At 45.8% G+C, this 23,817-nt stretch overlaps 1 protein-coding gene across 2 annotated transcripts in view; it reads right to left on the minus strand.

The window, feature by feature from the left end:
* Positions 1-1,925: 1,925 nt before the first annotated feature.
* LOC144684811 (acyl-CoA (8-3)-desaturase-like) overlaps positions 1,926-23,817 on the minus strand; it is a 42,137-nt gene continuing 20,245 nt past the window's right edge. For both annotated transcript variants that reach the window (XM_078549062.1, XM_078549063.1), the window contains 6 exons: positions 22,564-22,640; positions 18,486-18,583; positions 13,860-13,956; positions 10,899-10,978; positions 9,895-10,020; positions 1,926-2,214 (listed from right to left, as the gene is read on the minus strand). In XM_078549062.1, the coding sequence (XP_078405188.1) occupies positions 2,163-2,214; positions 9,895-10,020; positions 10,899-10,978; positions 13,860-13,956; positions 18,486-18,583; positions 22,564-22,640 (530 nt within the window). In that variant the 3' untranslated portion in view covers positions 1,926-2,162. The remainder of the gene's footprint in view (positions 2,215-9,894; positions 10,021-10,898; positions 10,979-13,859; positions 13,957-18,485; positions 18,584-22,563; positions 22,641-23,817) is intronic.

A 23,817-nucleotide genomic window follows, 5' to 3' on the forward strand; every position in this document is an offset into this window, starting at 1 on the left:
ATTATGATTGCAAACCCTGGCTGAATATTTTTTCCCTCCCTGTCATTGGAGCACTGAGACCAATTGCAATGCTCCCACTGTTACTCCCACTGATACTCCAATGGGATCAGTTGACTCAACATGGAACAGGCATTGAACAGGCAGCTTTCCTGTGCTGTATAATTCAGTTACACATTGGGTGGTGCCTCAAGGCCATCAGAGACTACATGAAATCAACAGTTAAATAATAAATCAGCCTTTTAACAATCCCCACCCTCATCAACCCCAATTAAAAAAATGAAATGACACATCCTTTCTTGTACTAACCCTGGATAATTGTAATAATCCTGGATACCACCAACTCCACTTTCCTCCACCCTCCCCAAATTGGAATGTCTGGTCCACATTATGGAAACTGTAGAATGACTACCCTGAGTCACCTTAATTTAAGATTACCTCTATTGTTCTCAATGACCAGCAGTAACAATGCAAATTCATTTTCACACCTATCTTGAAATGCTGATAAGCTAGTAGATATCCAGCACACCATTGGTGAATGCAGTCCTTGGTTATTATTGCTGAATTCCTCCATTGATTAATATATAATTCCAGAGACAGGCTGTTACAACTAATCATGGCCACATAACCAGAAATTTCACACAAGCCAAAAAAATTACCGCTGTGCTATTAGGGGATAGGCACTTAACTTTTATAACTCTGTCCAGTTTTAGTGGAAGTGCTAGCCAATTTAGAATAAACAGAATAATGCTTCCAGTAACATAGAGAAATTAAGTCACTAGCGCTAATTGTTGGGCTATAGACTTCTCTGCTGCAGTGTGTTTACACTTTGCTGCACTTCTGGCATTCAGGATGAAAGGGTCCTCTCACTGCTGGCTGTATGGGGTTAGCATCACATGCGTCTAGTCAACTTCAATCCAGTTCACAGAGGGCATGGACCTACAGCACAAAATTGGCAAATTGGGACTGTGAGAAATGGAAACTTGTTACATTGGTGCAGTAGGGCGCACTTTTCTGAGATTGTGGGTGAGGCACATTGTAGGGGCAGAGTGAAAGGGAGCTTCACTGCTCATCTAACAGTGTTATACTTGACCTGACAGTGCTTGGCAGTGGCACTGGAGGCAGAATTTTCTCTCCTGGTCTCAGGGCCCTGATGTCATGGTCAAATGGGGGTTGTGTGGGGGGGCGGGGGGGGGGTATGTGTGTGTGTGTGTGTGGTCAGAATCCCACACTAGGTGAGGAATAGTCACCCAGCAATGATTTCCCCCAAACTGACCAATTAGTGGCCAGAGGGCGAGCTCGCAGCCAATTAAGGACGGTGGGTGGGTGGGCTCTTGAAGCTGGAGGGCCAATAGGAGGCCCTGCAGCACTGAAGAAGCAGCAGGCTACCTTTTCAGGCAAGTATGAGAGAGGGTGCCTCAAGATGGAGGCACACTTTCTCCAACATTTTAAAAACTTATAAAGAAAAAAAATGCCCTTAGCAGCTGGGCCACCATTGTTTTGTTGGGGGGGGGGAACCCCATCTCATTGGTAGCTTGCCGCTGCACTTTGCCAGGCAGGCAGGAGAGCCTCAAAGCCTGCCTGAAGTGCAAGTACCCAGTCTGCCGTTGGAAAGATGCCTCCAGGCAACCGGCTGGGTTCCCTGACACCTTGGGGAACCCAGAGATCAACTGGAAAACCCCAGTTAGCCTCTGACAATAGGCCTTTCAGGCTCTCAACTGGATACTCGCTGCTTGCAGGCAGATAGTTCCCCCCACACCCACTACCCCACCACCATCTTGTCCCACCTCCAGGAAAATGGCTCAGATGGGATGAAGCTAGTAAACCAGTAGGCAGGCCTCCCTCGGGGCCTAAAAATTAAGCCCTGGGTGACTGGAATGGAAAAAGTTCCATTCTCTAGCACTAGAATCCCCTGATGAGCAAAAACTCAATTCCCAAATTTATTATTTATTTAGAACAGGATCTTCTTTTGATTCTTACTGACGCTATTTCAGTTCCTTTAACACTAATTGTATCCCATCGGAATTAAGAATATGGGCATTTCTTCTGTGGCACTTGGCACAATGTCTACAAAATGGCAGCAGCTCCTTTGGAAATCTTCTTTCTTTCCTATTTGCAAGGCAGCAGCCGTTTGGAATGTGTAGTTAGTTACTTGGTGTGATCAATCACTTATGTAGGTATGCGTCCAACCAGAGCTCCCCAGAGTCTTTCAAGGAGCTATAATAGAATACAAATAAACATATAACATAGAACACATATAAATCCCAAGTATCTCTCCTCATGGGCTGCTCGCTAATTATGACCTCTTGCCAAGAACTCATTATTCTGCTCATTTCAGGTCTTAACTTCTTCACTGAGAATGATCAGAATGTGAAATGCACTACTACATGGATTGCATTTAAGGGAAAGCTAAATACATAGAAGAGGAACGTAATAGAGGTATATGTTCATAGGGTGAGGTGAAGTAGGGTGGGAGGAGGGAGCATAAACAAACATTGCCCTTTGTGTGTGCTGTAAATTCTATCAAATCACCAAACAGGGCACAGCTCTCGGTGGTGTAATGGTGCATTGGAGACAGAGCCAACTTTAAGCTTCAACAGCTTGTTACAGAGCAGCACTGCCTGTGGTTTAACACAAGTGACAAGCCTGCACACACTTGGTTGGGAACAGTCCCAAGCACATGGCAGAGGGAGCTGAGGGCAAACACGCCTGGGAAAAAAAATCCAAGTTTTTCCCCTTCGTTCCCTTTCCTGTCATGATGGTGCTAACATTTACTGGAATATGCTTCCTTTGGGCCTGGACATCTCCTGTACTTTGGCAAAATGACCACTTTTCATGTGTTCGTGCTCAGATTGTGAATAACAACAGCCTATTTCACTGCCATTGCCCATCACAGCCGATCCCATACCTGCCTTTGCCCATCACAGCCAATCCCTTACCTGCCCTTGTTCATCACAGCCAATCCCTTACCTGCCCTTGTTCATCACAGCCAATCCCTTACCTGCCCTTGTTCATCACAGCCAATCCCTTACCTGCCCTTGTTCATCACAGCCAATCCCTTACCTGCCCTTGTTCATCACAGCCAATCCCTTACCTGCCCTTGTTCATCACAGCCAATCCCTTACCTGCCCTTGTTCATCACAGCCAATCCCTTACCTGCCCTTGTTCATCACAGCCAATCCCTTACCTGCCCTTGTTCATCACAGCCAATCCCTTACCTGCCCTTGTTCATCACAGCCAATCCCTTACCTGCCCTTGTTCATCACAGCCAATCCCTTACCTGCCCTTGCCCACCATTCGCACCGGTATTTTTCAGCAAGAGTTAGTAGCTAGTTCAAAAACAGAATTACCTGGAAAAACTCAGCAAGTCTGGCAGCATCGGCGGAGAAGAAATCAGTTAACGTTTCGAGCCTTCATGGCCCTTCGGCAGAACTGCAGCATAGTTTCAACAAGGGAGAAATATAAATTGGTTTAAGGTGGGGGGGGGTGGAAAGAGACACATTGAGGGTGTGGTGTGAGCAGATAATCAAAAGATGTCAGAGACAAAAGGGTCAAAGAGGTGTTGAAGGTGGTGGTCTTTGTCTGAGAAAAGTGCTAATTAAGAATGGAAAACAGGATATTCAAAGTACAGCTCTAGTGGGGGTGGGGTGGAAAGACTAAAGGTTTTAGTTTTAGATTTAAAAATAATGGAAATAGGTGGGGAAAGAAGAATCTATATAAATTATTGAAAAAAAAGCGGGTGGGGGGGGAAAAGAAACGGGGTGGGGATGGGGGGAGGGGGAGTTTAAGATCTAAAGTTGTTGAATTCAATATTCAGCCCAGAGGGCTGTAAAGTGCCTAGTCGGAAGATGAGGTGCTGTTCCTCCAGTTTGCGTTGGGCTTCACTGGAACAATGCAGCAAGCCAAGGACAGACATGTTGGCAAGAGAACAGGGTGGAGTGTTAAAATGGCAAGCGACAGGGAGGTTTGGGTCTTTCTTGCGGACAGACCGCAGGTGTTCCGCAAAACGGTCGCCCAGTTTGCGTTTGGTCTCTCCAATGTAGAGGAGACCGCATTGGGAGCAACGAATGCAGTAGACTAAGTTAGGGGAAATGCAAGTGAAATGCTGCTTCACTTGAAAGGAGTGTTTGGGCCCTTGGACGGTGAGGAGAGAGGAAGTGAAGGGGCAGGTGTTGCATCTTCTGCGTGGGCATGGGGAGGTGCCATAAGTGGGGGTTGAGGAGTAGGGGGTGATGGAGGAGTGGACCAGGGTGTCCCGGAGGGAACAATCCCTACGGAATGCCGTCAAGGGGGGTGAAGGGAAGATGTGTTTGGTGGTGGCATCATGCTGGAGTTGGCGGAAATGGCGGAGGATGATCCTTTGAATGCGGAGGCTGGTGGGGTGATAAGTGAGGACAAGGGGGACCCTATCATGTTTCTGGGAAGGAGGAGAAGGCGTGAGGGAGGATGCGCGGGATATGGGCCGGACACGGTTGAGGGCCCTGTCAACGACCGTGGATGGAAAACCTCGGTTAAGGAAGAAGGAGGACATGTCAGAGGAGCTGTTTTTGAAGGTAGCGTCATCAGAACAGATGCGACGGAGGCGAAGGAACTGAGAGAATGGGATGGAGTCTTTACAGGAAGCGGGGTGTGAGGAGCTGTAGTCGAGGTAGCTGTGGGAGTCGGTAGGCTTGTAATGGATATTGGTGGACAGTCTATCATCAGAAATTGAGACAGAGAGGTCAAGGAAGGGAAGAGAAGTGTCAGAGATGGACCATGTGAAGATGATGGAGGGGTGGAGATTGGAAGCAAAATTAATAAATTTTTCCAGGTCCCGACGAGAGCATGAAGCAGCACCGAAGTAATCATCGATGTACCGGAGAAAGAGTTGTGGGAGGGGGCCGGAGTAGGACTGGAACAAGGAATGTCCCACATACCCCATAAAGAGACAGGCATAGCTGGGGCCCATGCGGGTACCCATAGCCACACCTTTTATTTGGAGGAAGTGAGAGGAGTTAAAGGAGAAATTGTTCAGTGTGAGAACAAGTTCAGCCAGACTGAGGAGAGTAGTGGTGGATGGGGATTGTTGGGGCCTCTGTTCAAGGAAGAAGCTAAGGGCCCTCAGACCATCCTGGTGGGGGATGGAGGTGTAGAGGGATTGGACATCCATGGTGAAGAGGAAGCGGTTGGGGCCCGGGAACTGGAAATTGTTGATGTGACATAAGGTGTCAGAGGAATCACGGATGTAGGTGGGAAGGGACTGGACAAGGGGAGAGAGAAGGGAGTCAAGATAACGAGAAATGAGTTCCGTGGGGCAGGAACAGGCTGACACGATCGGTCTGCCAGGACAGTTCTGTTTGTGGATTTTGGGTAGGAGGTAGAAGCGGGCCGTCCGAGGTTGGGCGACTATCAAGTTGGATGCTGTGGGAGGAAGATCTCCAGAGGAGATGAGGTCAGTGACAGTCCTGGAAACAATGGCTTGATGTTCTGTGGTGGGGTCATGGTCCAGGGAGAGGTAGGTGGAAACGTCTGCGAGTTGACGCTCAGCCTCCGCGAGGTAGAGGTCAATGCGCCAGACAACAACAGTACCACCCTTGTCAGCGGGTTTGATGACAATGTTGGGGTTGGACCTGAGAGAACGGAGTGCAGTGAGTTCAGAGAGAGACAGATTAGAATGGGTGAGAGGAGCAGAGAAATTGAGACGGCTAATGTCACGCCGACAGTTCTCAATGAAAAGATCAAGAGAAGGTAAGAATCCAGAGGGAGGGGTCCAAGTGGAGGGAAAATATTGGAGGTGGGTAAAAGGATCCGTTGAACGGGGAGAGGACTCCTGCCCAAAGAAGTGAGCACGGAGACGAAGACGTGCTCACTTCTTTGGGCAGGAGTCCTCTCCCCGTTCAACGGATCCTTTTACCCACCTCCAATATTTTCCCTCCACTTGGACCCCTCCCTCTGGATTCTTACCTTCTCTTGATCTTTTCATTGAGAACTGTCGGCGTGACATTAGCCGTCTCAATTTCTCTGCTCCTCTCACCCATTCTAATCTGTCTCTCTCTGAACTCACTGCACTCCGTTCTCTCAGGTCCAACCCCAACATTGTCATCAAACCCGCTGACAAGGGTGGTACTGTTGTTGTCTGGCGCATTGACCTCTACCTCGCGGAGGCTGAGCGTCAACTCGCAGACGTTTCCACCTACCTCTCCCTGGACCATGACCCCACCACAGAACATCAAGCCATTGTTTCCAGGACTGTCACTGACCTCATCTCCTCTGGAGATCTTCCTCCCACAGCATCCAACTTGATAGTCGCCCAACCTCGGACGGCCCGCTTCTACCTCCTACCCAAAATCCACAAACAGAACTGTCCTGGCAGACCGATCGTGTCAGCCTGTTCCTGCCCCACGGAACTCATTTCTCGTTATCTTGACTCCCTTCTCTCTCCCCTTGTCCAGTCCCTTCCCACCTACATCCGTGATTCCTCTGACACCTTACGTCACATCAACAATTTCCAGTTCCCGGGCCCCAACCGCTTCCTCTTCACCATGGATGTCCAATCCCTCTACACCTCCATCCCCCACCAGGATGGTCTGAGGGCCCTTAGCTTCTTCCTTGAACAGAGGCCCCAACAATCCCCATCCACCACTACTCTCCTCAGTCTGGCTGAACTTGTTCTCACACTGAACAATTTCTCCTTTAACTCCTCTCACTTCCTCCAAATAAAAGGTGTGGCTATGGGTACCCGCATGGGCCCCAGCTATGCCTGTCTCTTTATGGGGTATGTGGGACATTCCTTGTTCCAGTCCTACTCCGGCCCCCTCCCACAACTCTTTCTCCGGTACATCGATGATTACTTCGGTGCTGCTTCATGCTCTCGTCGGGACCTGGAAAAATTTATTAATTTTGCTTCCAATCTCCACCCCTCCATCATCTTCACATGGTCCATCTCTGACACTTCTCTTCCCTTCCTTGACCTCTCTGTCTCAATTTCTGATGATAGACTGTCCACCAATATCCATTACAAGCCTACCGACTCCCACAGCTACCTCGACTACAGCTCCTCACACCCCGCTTCCTGTAAAGACTCCATCCCATTCTCTCAGTTCCTTCGCCTCCGTCGCATCTGTTCTGATGACGCTACCTTCAAAAACAGCTCCTCTGACATGTCCTCCTTCTTCCTTAACCGAGGTTTTCCATCCACGGTCGTTGACAGGGCCCTCAACCGTGTCCGGCCCATATCCCGCGCATCCTCCCTCACGCCTTCTCCTCCTTCCCAGAAACATGATAGGGTCCCCCTTGTCCTCACTTATCACCCCACCAGCCTCCGCATTCAAAGGATCATCCTCCGCCATTTCCGCCAACTCCAGCATGATGCCACCACCAAACACATCTTCCCTTCACCCCCCTTGACGGCATTCCGTAGGGATTGTTCCCTCCGGGACACCCTGGTCCACTCCTCCATCACCCCCTACTCCTCAACCCCCACTTATGGCACCTCCCCATGCCCACGCAGAAGATGCAACACCTGCCCCTTCACTTCCTCTCTCCTCACCGTCCAAGGGCCCAAACACTCCTTTCAAGTGAAGCAGCATTTCACTTGCATTTCCCCTAACTTAGTCTACTGCATTCGTTGCTCCCAATGCGGTCTCCTCTACATTGGAGAGACCAAACGCAAACTGGGCGACCGTTTTGCGGAACACCTGCGGTCTGTCCGCAAGAAAGACCCAAACCTCCCTGTCGCTTGCCATTTTAACACTCCACCCTGTTCTCTTGCCAACATGTCTGTCCTTGGCTTGCTGCATTGTTCCAGTGAAGCCCAACGCAAACTGGAGGAACAGCACCTCATCTTCCGACTAGGCACTTTACAGCCCTCTGGGCTGAATATTGAATTCAACAACTTTAGATCTTAAACTCCCCCTCCCCCCATCCCCACCCCGTTTCTTTTCCCCCCCCACCCGCTTTTTTTTCAATAATTTATATAGATTCTTCTTTCCCCACCTATTTCCATTATTTTTAAATCTAAAACTAAAACCTTTAGTCTTTCCACCCCACCCCCACTAGAGCTGTACTTTGAATATCCTGTTTTCCATTCTTAATTAGCACTTTTCTCAGACAAAGACCACCACCTTCAACACCTCTTTGACCCTTTTGTCTCTGACATCTTTTGATTATCTGCTCACACCACACCCTCAATGTGTCTCTTTCCACCCCCCCCACCTTAAACCAATTTATATTTCTCCCTTGTTGAAACTATGCTGCAGTTCTGCCGAAGGGCCATGAAGGCTCGAAACGTTAACTGATTTCTTCTCCGCCGATGCTGCCAGACTTGCTGAGTTTTTCCAGGTAATTCTGTTTTTGTTTTGGATTTCCAGCATCCGCAGTAGCTTTTAGCTTTTTGTTTTTATGTTAGTAGCTAGTTATTTGGAGTTTGAACACCTCTGGTGTCCATGGAGCTGGGACTCTGGCTGAGATAAGCTGACTCAGGAAAGTGTACTGCTCCTTTCCTTTAATTGCTACTAAACACAAGTTGGGCTCACATTCAAACAAACTCCATTGTTAAAGCTGCTTCAAGAAGTCAAGCTGCATCATTGGTACCAAACATTTCGTTTTTCTCTCAAGAATCCTCAAAGCCTTGGACAGAGTCAAATCTCTACTGAGTTAAAAATGTCTCCTACCCAAATGAATATTGACTACAAAAGCTTTTGTTACTTTGCTATTCGACTGCAGCTCCGCAAGAAAGTTCCTTTTATAATTCCTATCCTTATTCTTATAGAAGGGCATCTTCCCAATATTGGAGAACAGAAAAAAGTTTCTGAGGCAGCTGTCTGAGTTGTCTCAGTGCTAACTTCAGCTCTAATATCGCAACTCTCGGGACAATATAACAGAAACAGCTTTCTCTCTCATTTCTAACACTCCAACATCTCTGTCTCAACCATTCCTATTTTTACTGTGACCATCCCACACACACTTTCTCCTCACTGTGTCAAAATCAAGGCTCACAGCCTTAGCACTGGTCCTAAACTCTTAGCAGGAGACGGTGATGTAGTGGTAATGTCACTGGACTAATAATCCAAAGGACCAAGATAATACTCAGGGGACATGGGTTCAAATCCCACCACAGCAGCTGGTGGAATTTAAATTCAATTAATAAAAAAATCTGAAATTGAAAGAGCATGACACTATTGTTAATTGATGTAAAAACCCATCTGGTTCACTAACATCCTCTTTAGGGAAGGAAATCTGCTATTCTCACCCAGTCTGGCCTGCCCTGTATGTGACTCCAGACCCACAGCAATGTGGTTGACTCGTAACTGCCCTCTGCAATTGCCTGTCAAATCAAGGGCAATGAGGGATGGGCAACAAATGCTGGCCTTGCCAGTGGTGTCCACATCCCATGAAAGAATATTAAAAAAACTGCCTCAGTCTTCACCATTCGAGGGCCCTGGACTTAACCCCCCTCGGTCCTCACTTCTCCTACGCGTAACTGGATTTTAAAATGCAATCTGAGCATCACCTAATCCCTATCTGATTTAGCTTGTCTTCACCTCTACTCTTCTCATCTCTGGTTTTGTCCTAGGCTATTGGATCTGGCATTCCCCTGGCTTTCTCAGGGTCAGTGAGACAAGGGGTCCTTCAGAATACCTGATCACTTCACCATGTCTCCAGAGTGTAGAACAAGAGTTTTCATGATTAAGAAGCCCAGGAGATGGGCTTATGTTTTAAAGATTGTAGAAGGAAGGAAAGCCTGAGGTGACTGAGGGGTTCCACAGTTCTGGGATCCCGTGAAGGAATACATTAGCGCTGAGAATGGTGCATTGAGTCTTGACTTTAATGCAGCAAAGATACAGTTTTCAGGAAAGGGTATTTGCAGCTTAGAATTGTTGGCATTACTATTAGCTCAATTCAGTTATTTATACTTACTGCACTATGTCTGCGAAGGCGGTGAATAAAGGCTTGGACTGGTACTCCAGGCCGTGTTTTGCACAGAGTGACCTTACCAATGGCGCCACCTTGTGGAAGTTGTGCCTTGGCATTGTGGGAAACAGGCTATAAACACAAGAGAGAAAATTAGATAGGGAACAGAAATTAAACACCGGTGGGGTAAAATTCAAATTCAGCTGGGGTGCAAAACGGATGGTAGTGAATCTGCTGTCAGTTATACACCTTGTCCCATTTTTTCTTTATATTGAAGTCACAGCCCCATTTTATCTTCCCTCTGAGATTGAATTTCAGCCCCCGTTGACTGCAATCACACCTTGAATTTATTTTATTTTATTTTCTGATGCTCACTAGCTTCAGTGTCACTTTGTGACTGGTTTGTACAAGAAGTTGGTCATAAACATGTTATGTCAGTTAAGTTGGTTTAATATTACAACACGTTTAGAATTGCCTAACATATTAAGAACTATTGTACATGCAGTCAGTGCTGACACCCGGTCTGCACAATGCAAACACGTTTGCTGTTCAGTTCACAGGAGGAACGCCGCTGATTTCTTGCATTACAACAGTTTCCTACATTACAACACCGACTGCACTTCAAAAGTACTTCATTGGCTGTAAAGCACTTGGAAAATCTGGTGGTTATGAAAGGTGCTATGTAACTGCAAGCCTTTCTTTATCTTTTAAAGAAGGTGCTAATACAACACACGTCAGTTTTCGCCTGACACAGGAGTGCACCCGAACAACCCATCCCCAATGACTGGCCAATGTATAATCTCCAGAATCTACCAGTAAATTCTACTTCATCATGAGCTCCATACCCTATCAAGATAAAGCAACTCCCTCTGTACTCCAGTCTGAGTCATATAGTTGCAGGATCAACTGTACCCCACTCTCAGTTAAAAACACAGGATGGGCACTGCCCCGTGTGCCCTTTGTATGCAAAGGCTGGCCATGTACCTACTGCTGAAAGCTGGGGTACTCACTGATGCTCAATCTGGAAGTTGAGGTGACCTGTGAACCAGTCATTGAAGAAGGATTGATGGACGTTACAAGTGGCATGCAACTGCGAGAGAAAACAAAAGGGTTAGTGGTTCGTCATGGTTACAAGTATCTTAAATTCTGGGATGTAGGCCCTTAATATAGCAAAATCTCATCTGCTGCTAACATGATGGTGAGTCACTGTGACCATCCCATATCAACCCTGCACCAACACACTGGATCCTTTCTTCACCAGATGTACAGATTAATTCGTGGTAGAAAGTGTCAAAAGAGCTATTCCCCAGGGGCAGGCTGTTTACCTGTGGGAATAGGGTTTGAGGCGAATTCAGGATAATGGAACAGATGTCTCTTGTCTATTAGGTGCAAAGGAAATACATCTGGGCCAGTCTCAATCCAGTTTGTTCTGGATATGGCCACAGGACAAGCTGTGGCTAATTAACACAATATGGGACTGGAGTCACATATAGGTCAGATTGGGCAGAGGGGGCAAGTTCTAGTTATGAAAATCCAGCAGCATTTATGGTCAGTTTTCTGGTGGCAACTCACAAATAGCCAAATTACCAGTAACTTTACCTCATAAATAGCCATGATGGAATTTTAAATCCTGACATCTGATGGCCAGTCCAGTACTGAAATCATTACACTCACTCTCCATGTCCCTATTTCTCTCTCTCTATTTATCCTTCTATCCACAGCTGCAGCCTCATCCTGCTTTAGTTCAGTCTATCCAGAATAGGGCCTGACCTGCATTTCCTTAATTTTCTGGTACAGTTTCCAATCGCCTGTCCGTAGTTCCATGTTACGGCTCAGGAAGACATTCATTAGAAAGATTTATGGGGGAGGCAGTGGCATTGTCACTGGGTTAGTATTCCAAACGCCCACGGTAATGTTCGGGGGACCTGGGTTTGAATCCCACTGTGGCAGATGGTGAAATTTGAATTCAATGAAAAAAATCTGGAATTAGAAGTCTGATGATGACCCTGAAACCATAAAAATCTGGTTCACTAATGCCCTTTAGGGAAGAAAATCTGTTGCATTACCTGGTCTGGCTTACATATGATTCCAGGCCCATAGCATTGTGGTTGACTCTTAAATGCCCTCTGAACAAGGGTAATTAGGGATGGGCAATAAATGCTGGTCCAGTCAGTGATGCCCACATCCAATGAGCTAATTAAAAAAATTATAATATTTTGTGCAGAATATGCTTAATTGACAGGTACAGACCCACAGTATTGTACAGACAGCCCATAGAGATCAATAGTTTTTTAAAAATTCATTCATGGGATCTGGGAGTCTCTGGCTACACCAGCATTTATTTTCCATCCCCAATTGCCCTCAAGAAGGTGGTGGTGAGCTGCCTTCTTGAACCGCTGCAGTCCATGTGGTGTAGGTACACCCACAGTCCTGTTAGGGAGGGAGTTCCAGGATTTTGACCCAATGACAATGAAGGACTGACGGTATATTTCCAAATCACGATGGTGTGTGGCTTGGAGGGGAACGTCCAGATGGTGGTGTTTCCATGTATCTGCTGTCCTTGTCCTTCTAGATGGTAGCGGTCATGGGTTTGGAAGGTGCTGCCTAAGGAGGCTTGGCGAGTTTCTGCAGTGCATCTTGTAGATGGTACACACTGCTGCCACTGTGCGTTGGTGGTGGAGGGAATGAATGTTTGTGGTTGGGGTACCAATCAAGCAGGCTGCTTTGTCCTGGATGGTGTCAAGCTTCTTGAAGTATTATTGGAGCTGCACTCATCCAGGCAAGAAGAGAGTATTCCATCACACTCCTGACTTGTGCCTTGTAGGTGGTGGCCAGGCTTTGGGGAGTCAGGAGGTGAGTTTCTCACCCCAGGATTCCCAGCCTCTGACCTGCTTTTGTGGCCACAGTATTTATGTGGCTGATCCAGTTCAGTTTCTGGTCAATGGTACCCCCAGGATGTTGATAATGGAGGATTCAGCAATGGTAATGCCATTGAATTTCAAGGCTGATGGTTAGATTCTCTCTTGTTAGAGATGGTCATTGCCTGGCACATGTGTGGTGATGTTATTTGCAACTTGTCAGTCCCCACGTGGAATTGTACAGCTCATGTATCCTAGTATCAGCTCCTTAACTTATACATTACACAGTGGGTAAAAAGGAATTCATTAGTCACACTTGGTTACAGATATTAACCAGCGTGCACAATTTGTGTTGTATAATGCTTGACAGCAGCTACTCACATGTTCAAATGATCAGAGAAATATAATGGCTGCATAAATGTTAGGCATCTTCTGTAGAAACAGTGCATGGCCTGCCCCCAATTTTCTCCCAATCTCCCACTGTCCCACCTGCACATTCTGTCTCCACCCTGCAGCCTCGGGTTTAGCAATGTCCATCCTGCAGCTGCAGGGTCACATGCAGCCTCCAAGTTGCAACAGCTCAGACCTTGAAACGCAGGAAAATCAGCACAATTTGTGGTTGTCTTTATAATTCTCCTGTTTAAATTTTGTGCCTTGGAGGCTTGGTCAAGGCTGTTTTTAGGGATATTGTCTCACTGGAGGATAAATCCTACATCAGAAAACCAAGATCTGTTTGGATCAGCAACATCAGGTATATGGATGTCAATGGAATCTAGATGTAACTGCTACTGAGACTCCATGGTACATATCTATCTGGCACCTGAACCATGAAGACAAAAGCTCAGGCACGCTGTGCTGGTATACTATCTCCAATACTAACTCATTCATTCCTAAGACCGTGGAACTCTTCACCTTTCTCAGCCTTTCCTTTCTTCCACAAATTATGTTTTTAAATTCAAAAGTAGATTTTTGATTTACTTTTTCATCTGTTACATATTTTGTTGCAGTCAGTATTTAGGGCTTTTCACACTGCATGCAAAGTACATGAAAAGGTTCCCTAATAGTCAGGAGCTCCCCACTTAGGCCAGTGTCCAGTGACATTTAGCCTCTCACCTGCATGGTCAACCAGTCTTCTTTCTGATCATGGTCAATCATCATGGGAATGTGATTCATCTGAGTCACCCACACAAACCAATTACTTTCCACAAACCTGCAAACAGAAACCAGGGAATTATTCATCTGAGAAAAGGAATGTGCTCTAACAAAGCATTGATAGAATAACATCCTCCATTTGGCAGAGATAAAATATAAACACAAACCCCACTGGATGGGATCCTTCCGGCAATGCTGTCACTAAGCAGCAAATCACTAAGAGGCATTTGCTCAATGGAAACTCGAGGAACAGCATTTACTCACCTTTTCTCCATATCCCTTGATATCATTACCTAATAAAATCTATCAATCTCAGTCTTGAAAGTTCCACTTGATCCAACAGCCTTTTAAGGGAGTGTGTTCCAGAAGTCCACTCCCCTTTGTGTGTAAAATGCCAACTGATTTTACTCCTAAATGGACTTGCTCTACTTTTAAGATTGTGCCCCGTTGTTCTAAATTCTTTTGCCAGAGGAAGTGGTTTCTTTGGGTGGAATTTAATGGGCAGGGACACTGCCATCTTCCTGCCTCCACCCTGATTAAGTCCATGGCAGGAAGGCCTGTGGATTACCTTCCCACTTAAGGGCCTCATCCCACTGGCAATAACGGGCGGATGGTTCACCATGCGAGAACACGACAAGCAAACCCGTGTGTTGCTGCCAATCTCTCTCCTCCCACCCTTCCTGCCATTACTCACTTCTGGCCTGAGATCCAGCGAAAATCCTAGCCCTTGGGTGGATGTCAGATTGGCTGCAGCCACCGTCTCCCTGGTGGCACTGCCATTCATTCGAGCTCTCAGTGGGTGGGATTTCTGCCCCCAGGGTCCTTAATTCGGGAAAGCCACTGTCCCATCAGCGGGCCTTCCCTCTAAGAGACAACACAGGGCACCAGGCAGTGGGCAACACCCTCATCACCTCTATTAAATCCAGCCCATTGTATCTACCCTATTAAATCCATTAATAATTTTAAAGACCTTGATTGTATCACCCCCTAACTGTTTAAACTCAAGGGAATACAAACCAAATTTATGCAATCTGTTCTAATAATTTAATTGTTTACACCCTGGTATAATTCTGCTGAATCTGCACTGTGTCCCTCCAAAGACCAGCATAACTTTCCCAAGATGCAGTGCCCAGAAATTAATGCAGTATTTTAGATGTGGTCTGTTCAATATTCTTTGCAACTGAAGCATTATTTTCTCAGTATTGTATTCCAATCCCCTTCAAATAAAGGCCAATGTTCCATTAGCCTTTTTGATTTTTTTTTGACTTACCCACTATGTGTTTTGTGTACATGGGACACCCAAATCCTTTTGGTCCTTCACAGTCCCTAGTAGCTTATTATCAAGAAAATATTCCAATTTGTCTTGGATGACCTCACACACTATCTAGGTGTCATCTGCAAACTTAGATACACAGCTCTCCAGCAATGCACCATGACTGCAGCGTGTATCATCTATAAGATGCACTGCAGCAATTCACCAAGACTTATTTGACAGCACCTCCCACATTCTATTTCAGAAAGCCAGTTGATGAGGGATGATACTGAAATCAATCCTCACACAATTTTATATTTTTTTTACAGAGTGAAACATTACACTCAACCTCCTAACTCAACCACAGCACAGTTTTAGTAAGTATCTCTTTTTATGTGCTCAAGTGAAGCCCCCAATTAATGCCCTCCACCTTCAATTAATTAAACACAATTGATATATAATTAACATTCCAAACCCGCAACATCTACTGCACAGAAGGACAAGGGCAGCAGACAAATGGGAGCACCACCACCACCAATTTCCCATCTAAGTCACAAACCATCCAGACTTGGAATGATATCGCCATTTCTTCATTGTCTCTGGGTCAAAATCGTGTAACTTTCTCCCTAGCAACACACAAAATTCACCACCACCTTCTCAAGGGCAACTAGTGATGGATAACAAATGCTGGCTTTGCCAATGACCCCCCACATCCCATGGACAAATAAAAAAGACATTGATTATATGGTGAAAAGCTGAGGCCCCAGTACAGATATTTGGGGAACACCACTTGTCACATCCTCTCAATCTCTACCAGGGAACTAACTATTCCCTGTTCAATACAGGGTTGAGCATTGATAAGAGGGTGGCTGCAAATAGTTTGATAGTGAATTTCTCATCTACATGCTGTGACTCAGTTGCATCATTGAAAACACTGCATCAGATTCCACATGCATGCTGACAGCACCTAGCTCTATCTCACCAACAGCCACCATCTCTAAATTGTCAAACTGCTTGTCTGACATTCAGGACTGGATGAGTATAAATTTCTTTCAACTAAATATTTGGATGAACAAAGCCATTGTCTTTAGTACCCACCACAAACTCTGTTCCCTACCCACCGACTTCATCTCTCTCTGGCAACTGTCCGAGACTAAACCAGACTTTTCACAACCTTGGTGTTGTTTTTGACCCCAAGATGAGCTTTGGACCACAGCATCAGCTGCCCCTCGATTCGAGGATGACATATACTCAGGGTTGCGTGTGTCTGCCATGCTTCTTCATGTGACTGAACAGACTGATTCTTGACCCCCAGTTCTTTGGGCACAAGGGGCAGATGTCCCAGGAAGTAGTGGGATCAGGAGTGCAGGACTTGCTTCCTTTTCTTTCCTTCTCTGACACTACTTTGCCTCATCATTAAGACGTTGGGTTTCAAAGCCTGATGCAACTTGATAGACAAGTTGTTAACATTCTGAACAATTGCAAGCGAGCTTCTCCCAGTCATTAATGTGAATGCCACTGTGCTTCAAGTAGAGTTTCAGAGTGTCTTTGAAACATTTTCTTTGTCCTGCCTTGGAACGCTGGCCATTTGAGAGTTGAGAAAACAGGACCTGTTGGGGAAGATGGTTTCAGCCATCTGGACACTGTCCAGTCCAACTGATTTTGCAGGAGTTTTGCCTGAGTGCTTGTGGAAATTACTTCAAGAAAGACAACATATCTGCACCATCACTGCCTTCATAACATCGTCCGACTACAGCCCTGCCTCAGTTCAATTAAACTCTCATTCATGCCTTCGTTATTTCTAAACTTGATTATTCCAATGCAATTTTGCCTGGTCTCCCATCTTTCACACTCCATAAACTCAAGTTGCTCGTGTCCTAACTTCCACTAAGTCCCATTCATCCATCACCTGCGTTCGTGGCTCCAGTCTGGAAGCATCTCAATTTTAAAATTCTCATCCTTGTTTTCAAATCCTTCCATGGCTTTGCTCCTCCCTATTTCTATAGCCTCCTCCAATCCCTCAACCCTCGAAGATCTCTGGGCTGCTCCAATTCTGGCCTCTTGGGCATCCCCAATTTTAATTGCTCTACCATCGACGGCTTTGCATTCAGCTGCCAAGGTTCTAAGCTCTGGAACTCCCTCCTTAAACCTCTCTGTCTCTATCCATCTCTTTTCTCCTTTAAGATGCTCCTTAAAATCTACTTAATTGACCAAGCTATTGATCACCTGTGCTAATTGTCTTCTTATAAGGCTTGGTGTGATATTTTGTTTGGTAATGCTCTTGTCAAGCAATTTGGAACATTTCATTATGTTAAAGAAGCTATATAAATGCAAGTTGTTGTTGAAGAATGAGATCCACATTTTGCATTGTAATCAGTTCCACAGTATCAGAATTATCAGTGGCCATTCTCAAAACCCAGACCCCAGACGAACCCAACTGCTCTCCATGGGTCTGTAAATGATTGTCTATCTTCTAGTCACCATCACATTTTTTTTAAACATTGGGTCAAATGTGGTGCCTGCTAACTGGGTCTGGAAAGAGAGGTGCCATGTCTGGTCTGGCAGTGGTGGGGAGTGCGGTTGGGGTGTGGGGAGACTGGCAGTCCTAATTCTGGCCAGTTTGTCATGGAGTTGCCACTGGCATTGCCTAACCTGCTTGCTGGGAGCTGACAACTCAGCTTCTCATTAAATAGAGAGGGAATGAGAAAGACCAGTAAAACACACAGTGAGACAGAAATAAATAGCTGTCCTGCACATCAAACAGCATTGAATAAACAAATGTACAAATCAATGCCAGCGCCTCAGTGGGTGGAGGAAGTGTTGAATAAAGGTTACTGCGACCCTAACAGCATTTAGCATAAAGATTGGATTCTCAGTAGTGGGATACAGCAGCTGTTATAACATTACATCAGCTGCAGTGATCGAGATAAATATGCAGACAGACTGAGTGCGAGAATAAATTGTTCATTTATTTTACATAGTTGATGTCAGGAATAGAGGGAGTGGAAAATAAGCAGCAAGACAGAAATAAATAGAGGTAGTGAATGGGAAACTAAAAGTTGCACAGAGAAAACAGAGGAGAGAGACATGTGGAACAAACAAAACAATATAACATTGAAGAAAGGCCTCACCATTGCCTGAGTCTATTCATACATGTTAAATCAAATAGAGAGCAGAAAGAAAACAAACAGACAGCTAGTTCCCACATAGCCACAGCTATGACAGGCATTCATTAATGGATGGTTAACATACTCCAGATTCACAGCACCAATTATTTCAATTGTTGCAGCAGACAACCAAATAATATAGTTAGTAATATGACAAGGGAGCCCCACCTCACAAGAAAGAACATCATCAGGAAACCTTGAATGCCGAGCAGTGGGATGTAAGTCAGGCTGATGCGGATGTAGAAAGACACCATCCAGGCCAAGTCCTGTGGAGGGCAAGAAACAAATAACATCACAAATGAACCATTATTTTTCTTACCGGCTTCACTATTTCTCCCCTGAAAGTGACAACTGGTCCCAGGGTTCAGGTCTATAGGCACTGGCTGTCCTCTATTATTACACTCCAGTGCCAGTTGAGACAGTGGGTGTTAACAGGCTGTTGAAAAATTGGGAAGAGTAGTGAGAGTGAAATCATAGCTGATCCTATCCTCACCAATCCTGTACTCAATCAAGAGCTACAACACAACATGAATTCCAGCCAACTCCTATTGAAAATCAACAGTCCATTCTTTCCACAGGTGAGCCACATTGAAGTTGCAGGCTAGAGGTTGAACTGTGAAAACACTCAGCAATGCAGTTACAGATTCTGTCCTTTCAGATGTGGTTAATATCTAGAGAGAGTGCTTTGAGTTGCATTACACCAGCATGAAGTACAAGTATGAAGGGCCACAGGTTCCAAACCTGTCACTGGTGGTGGGGATGATTTGAATAAAGAGAATCCCACAAGAAGGAATGGGTACAATATTACAATGCTAGATTATTTTTATTTTGCATTTATGCTAACACACTCAGTGACAATAGTGATGGTTAAAATTGATAATATCTGATTAATCTTTTTCTGATTTAGAATTCTATCAGGAGCAGTTGGGTTGTTCACTACACCGGTGATAAGATGAGAGAGGAGTTCCCATTGTGTTGGAGCGGACACTTGTCAGGAGCCAGCACTGCTATCCATGATGTGCACTGTGTGCATAAAATGAATAATGATGTACTCAGGACAGACTGAATGGAGTCAAATCAGGGAGCTCACTGAGTAGGACTGTTGGTAGAGACACCAAGGATACTGCAGGCAAGGACCATCACTATGTTGTATGGGCAAAGGAAGAATCCAAAAAGTCTTTCAGCAGAAGATAAAAGACCCCTTCCTCCCCATTACTACTAAACAAGGTTAATTTCCCAAACTCTATGGCAATAGGTTTGGGTTGTGGAAGCAGGAGCACAGGCATGATTCACTGCTTGTGACATACAATCCCAAGGGCTATGAGGCGGCAACGTTTCAGGCAGGTGTGAACCTCAGTTAATCCTATAATTGGTAAGGCGGTAAACCACACTAAACCTTGCAATTTTGGAATTGGCTTCTGCCAGAGTGCTCACCATACCCATAGAGGATGGCATATTTTGGCCTGGCCTGTACAAGTTGGCTTCTTAAAGGGAGATCGAGCTTCTGGTAAAATGTTTCTTTGGAATTTCTATTTGCATTTTACTACATTTGCACAATGCATTGGCTGGTTTTGCTGGACAGTTTACCATTTTTGCATTGCTTTTTCTTGTCAATATTTTTCTTCAACATCTTCATTGCTGCTGTCATTTAAGTAGGTCAGGAAGGGAGTGGGGATGGGGATGCACTTGGGAATCAGACAGTGCTTCATGATTTAGATAAAGAACATGGGTTTATGAGATGGGGGACAATCAAGGCAGGTGCAACACACCAAGGGGGTCTATCCTCAGTTTGTTTATAGTGCAGTATGTTTACAGAACCCTTGAGATGTACCTGGTCATGTCACAGGAGACCTGTCTTTAATGCCAAGTTGTACTTAAAAGAAGCAAAATACTCCAGATGCTGGAAATCTGAAATAAAAAAAGAAAATGCTGGAAATACTCAGCAGGTCTGGCAGCATCTATGGAAAGAGAAACAGAGTTAACGTTTCAAGTCCATCTGACTCTTCTTCTCTGAAGGGGATTAAGTTGGGGGTGTGGGGGTCCCATGGAGTCTTGGGGATTTGAGGGAGTCCTGTGGGGAGTTGCAGTGGGTCAGTACCATAGTTACCCAGGAGTTCAAAGTGGGTGGGGCAGGGTAGTCAATGGCGGGGATATGGTGGTCTGTGGGGTGGTCAGATGTTCGGGGGGTGGTCAGTGTGGGATTGGTCAGTGGGGCAGATAGGGAGGGTAGTCTGGGGTTGTGGGGTAGTCGGGGGGGGGGGTGAGGGTGTGGTCGGGGGTGGGGAGTGAAGCTGGGGTGGGGGGGATTGTCGGGGGGTGGGGAAAGCAGTCTGGGGGAAGAGGGGGTAATCAGGGAGGTGGGGGTGTAGTCGGGGAGGGTGAGGAGGGCAGTTGGGGATTGCAGGGATAGTTGGGGGAATAATCGGGGGAGGGTGGTGGGGGCTCATGGCGGGAGGGTCATGGGATAGTTGGGGGTGTTGGGGTGTGAGGTGTAGTCAGGTGGTCCTGTGGAGACTCGGGGGTGGGGTGAGCACAGAAGAGTCCCGTGGAGGGTTGGGGGTGGGGAGGTGGCTGTCAGTGCTACAGTTACCCAGAAGTTAGAAGTGGTTTTAATTCTTCTAACCTCTTCAGGGTAACTATTGATTAAGACACTTGGAACCATCCAAAGCTTGCGATTTAAATCGTACTTTCAGAAGGTTCCCAGTGCAGGGCAATAGCCCAGCAGATGTTTGAACTTCCTGGGCAATTGGTATGCAATCCTTACGTGGGGAGTTATAGGTCCCAGTTATATCTGCCTTAAGCATTACTGAATAGAGCATTTAAATTCTCCTCGCATTGTAGAATATACCTGTTATGCCCTACCCCAGCATTACCCAATGTGAGTATTGCTGGAAAAAGAGATATGTCGAAGCTTTTCATCTTGCACTCGTCAGGACATTTTGCATGAATATAAGGGGAAAACAACAATTTATACTGTATGAGAAGAGAGTGCTGATTGGTTGGCAAATGGACTCTGATTGGTAGAGGCATTGCCATAGAGAATGCACCAATTGACAGTGGCTGACAGTTAACTGCCAAGCGTTGTTTGAAATTTAAACCAGGCAGCTTGACCCCGATTAGTCAAGGCATTGCCCTGAGGAACGAGTCAGCAAATAGCTGTCACTTATTTTGTTTAGCTGAAACAGGCACGATGTATGTACATGTTCTTTCTGTCTGCAAAGAACAGGGCCCTGTGTATTAATATATGTAGCTTCCAGTATACGCAAAGCACCACAAGCCCGACTAACAATCTTAAATTGGTTGTCAGTGTAATTCTTAGCACATTGAGGATTATTTAGCAAATGTTGTCCAATCGCAGAATCACATCTAATGTTGGATACCGTGTTTTGAGTTTTGCAAGCACGAGCTAGTTGGATACGGTCTGTACCTTGCCCATTGCGAATAGCGGCTGGGACATGTTGTTTGATAGGATCCGTCAGGCTTTGGGACGTACGGCCTACATACCTAGCATCACACTGGCACTGAAATTCATATACCACATTACTCATTTGTATGATAGGCAGGATGTCTTTTTGGCTTGACGGCAGCATCCTGTTAGTGGCGAATACCACTCGTATTGCGACTGCATGGTAGCAGTGTGAAACAGCTAGCTTCACCTGTTGCTCAAATTTTGAGATACCTTGCTCTTCCAGGATAATCGGAGGTAGACTGGGCACTTTTCTGGGCCGAAAGTGATGACCTTAGGCCCGTTCGTGAGTTTGCGTGATATACAGCGCAAAATGATCTGATCAGGGTGGTCATTATCCTGCAGGATACCTTTGATGTGCCCTATTTCATTAGCATCAAGCTTGCATGGTGAGCAATTGGCTTGGGCCCTATTTACAAGGTTGCTGATAAAACCAACCTTATAGTGCGTGGAACTGTAAGAATCCCAACGTGTACATTGACCAGTGAAGGTAGGCTTGCGGTAAACCATGATAGAGAACCCCCTGGCAGATTTCTCAACTAGTACATCAAGGAAGGGGAGTTCATTTGACTGCTCCATTTCTCGAGAGAAATCAACTAAGTTCGCACAGAGCAGGGTTGGAACCTGGGATCCTTTGATCCAAGTGGCTCAGTACACCCCAGATAATTCATTTAGCCACTCGGCCAATTGGTGAGCTATTTTCAAACCACAAGTAAAATATTGACAGAATTGAAGCAGGGATTGAACAAGTCTCCAGGGAGCTGCTAATAAAATACTCACCACCCACTGCCTCCGTTGCACAGCAAAGTAAAAGATGTACCATTGGAAGTAGAGGGGGAGCAGTGCTGGAGGTCCAACTGTGAAAGAACAAGAAAGCAAAGGATTTATAATTGAAGATCTGTGGATATAATGTGATATATAACAGTGATATAACTGAAGTCAGTAACAATGAACCCTTCCTGCACCTCCTATTCCTGCAGCTGCCATTACACAAGTTCATTATAATTATTTTCCTCTGTCGGCCAACGCACAAGAGGCACTCTGATATGCAACACCTGACACCCAGCATTGAAAATCGTTTTGCACCCACGTCAAATATCAGAAAGCATGACTCAGAGCAAGAACTGGCAGGATAGAAGGGAAAAAAAATCGCAAGAGAGTAGAGATGGGAGGTTATGGAGGTCATTCTTGCCAGAGCAAAGTGAAGCAGTGCAATTGGCAGGCGTTCAAAATCATGGCTAATGCACAAGTGGCACCATGACGGTGTTCAAGAACAGTCTGGGTATCTGTAAAGATACAGTAAGGTACAGTGGATTTTCAGACAGCTCATCCGACTCCACCGGATCCAAGAAAGGAGGAACTCCTCTGAAAGAAACAGAGCCCAGCTCTGAAGGAGAGTTTGCTTATAGGTAACCAAGATAGCTTACAGGGTGCTGAAAAGAAGTTTATGTTTTGGTGGATTTTATATTTATCTGCTTGAGTGCTGTTAAAGTTGATAGGGACAAGAAGACATACTTTCCATTTTAGGTACCATACACTCTGAGAAGGTGGACAGCAGATCGCAGTATCTGCCTAGATTCAATGTGTGAATGGAGTGTGAATCCAATTTCCATTCAATTGCCCCACCGTCAGAGATCCCCACCTATAATTTCCATGGTGGTTTTCCTGGTCTCCCACTGTCGCTTCAGTGGAATCCTCGGAGAAACAGCGGGAATGCTGTTTTCCCTCAGGGTTTCGCTGATCTTCTAAGTTATGGCAGGTTTTTAGCAAGCCCCCCTGCAGAGATTCTCTGCCTCCTCCCTCCCATCAAGTGTTTGGGTAGCCCTGTATTGCAATCACAGTCATATTAGATCAAGTACAAAGATCAGGGTCTCGTCCTGTCAAATCCAATCTGGACTGCACCAAGATCACAGATATGAAAATGGGTCTGCTGCTCAGGGGCCCTTGGAGGTACCATTTACAACTTGGTTTTAAAAGCTTTCCCAACCTTGTGATAGGTTCGTGGGTGAATGCACTACTGATGTATAGCAATCG

This window comes from Cetorhinus maximus, chromosome 9 (assembly GCF_964194155.1).
Source record: "Cetorhinus maximus chromosome 9, sCetMax3.hap1.1, whole genome shotgun sequence".
NCBI lineage: Eukaryota > Metazoa > Chordata > Chondrichthyes > Lamniformes > Cetorhinidae > Cetorhinus > Cetorhinus maximus.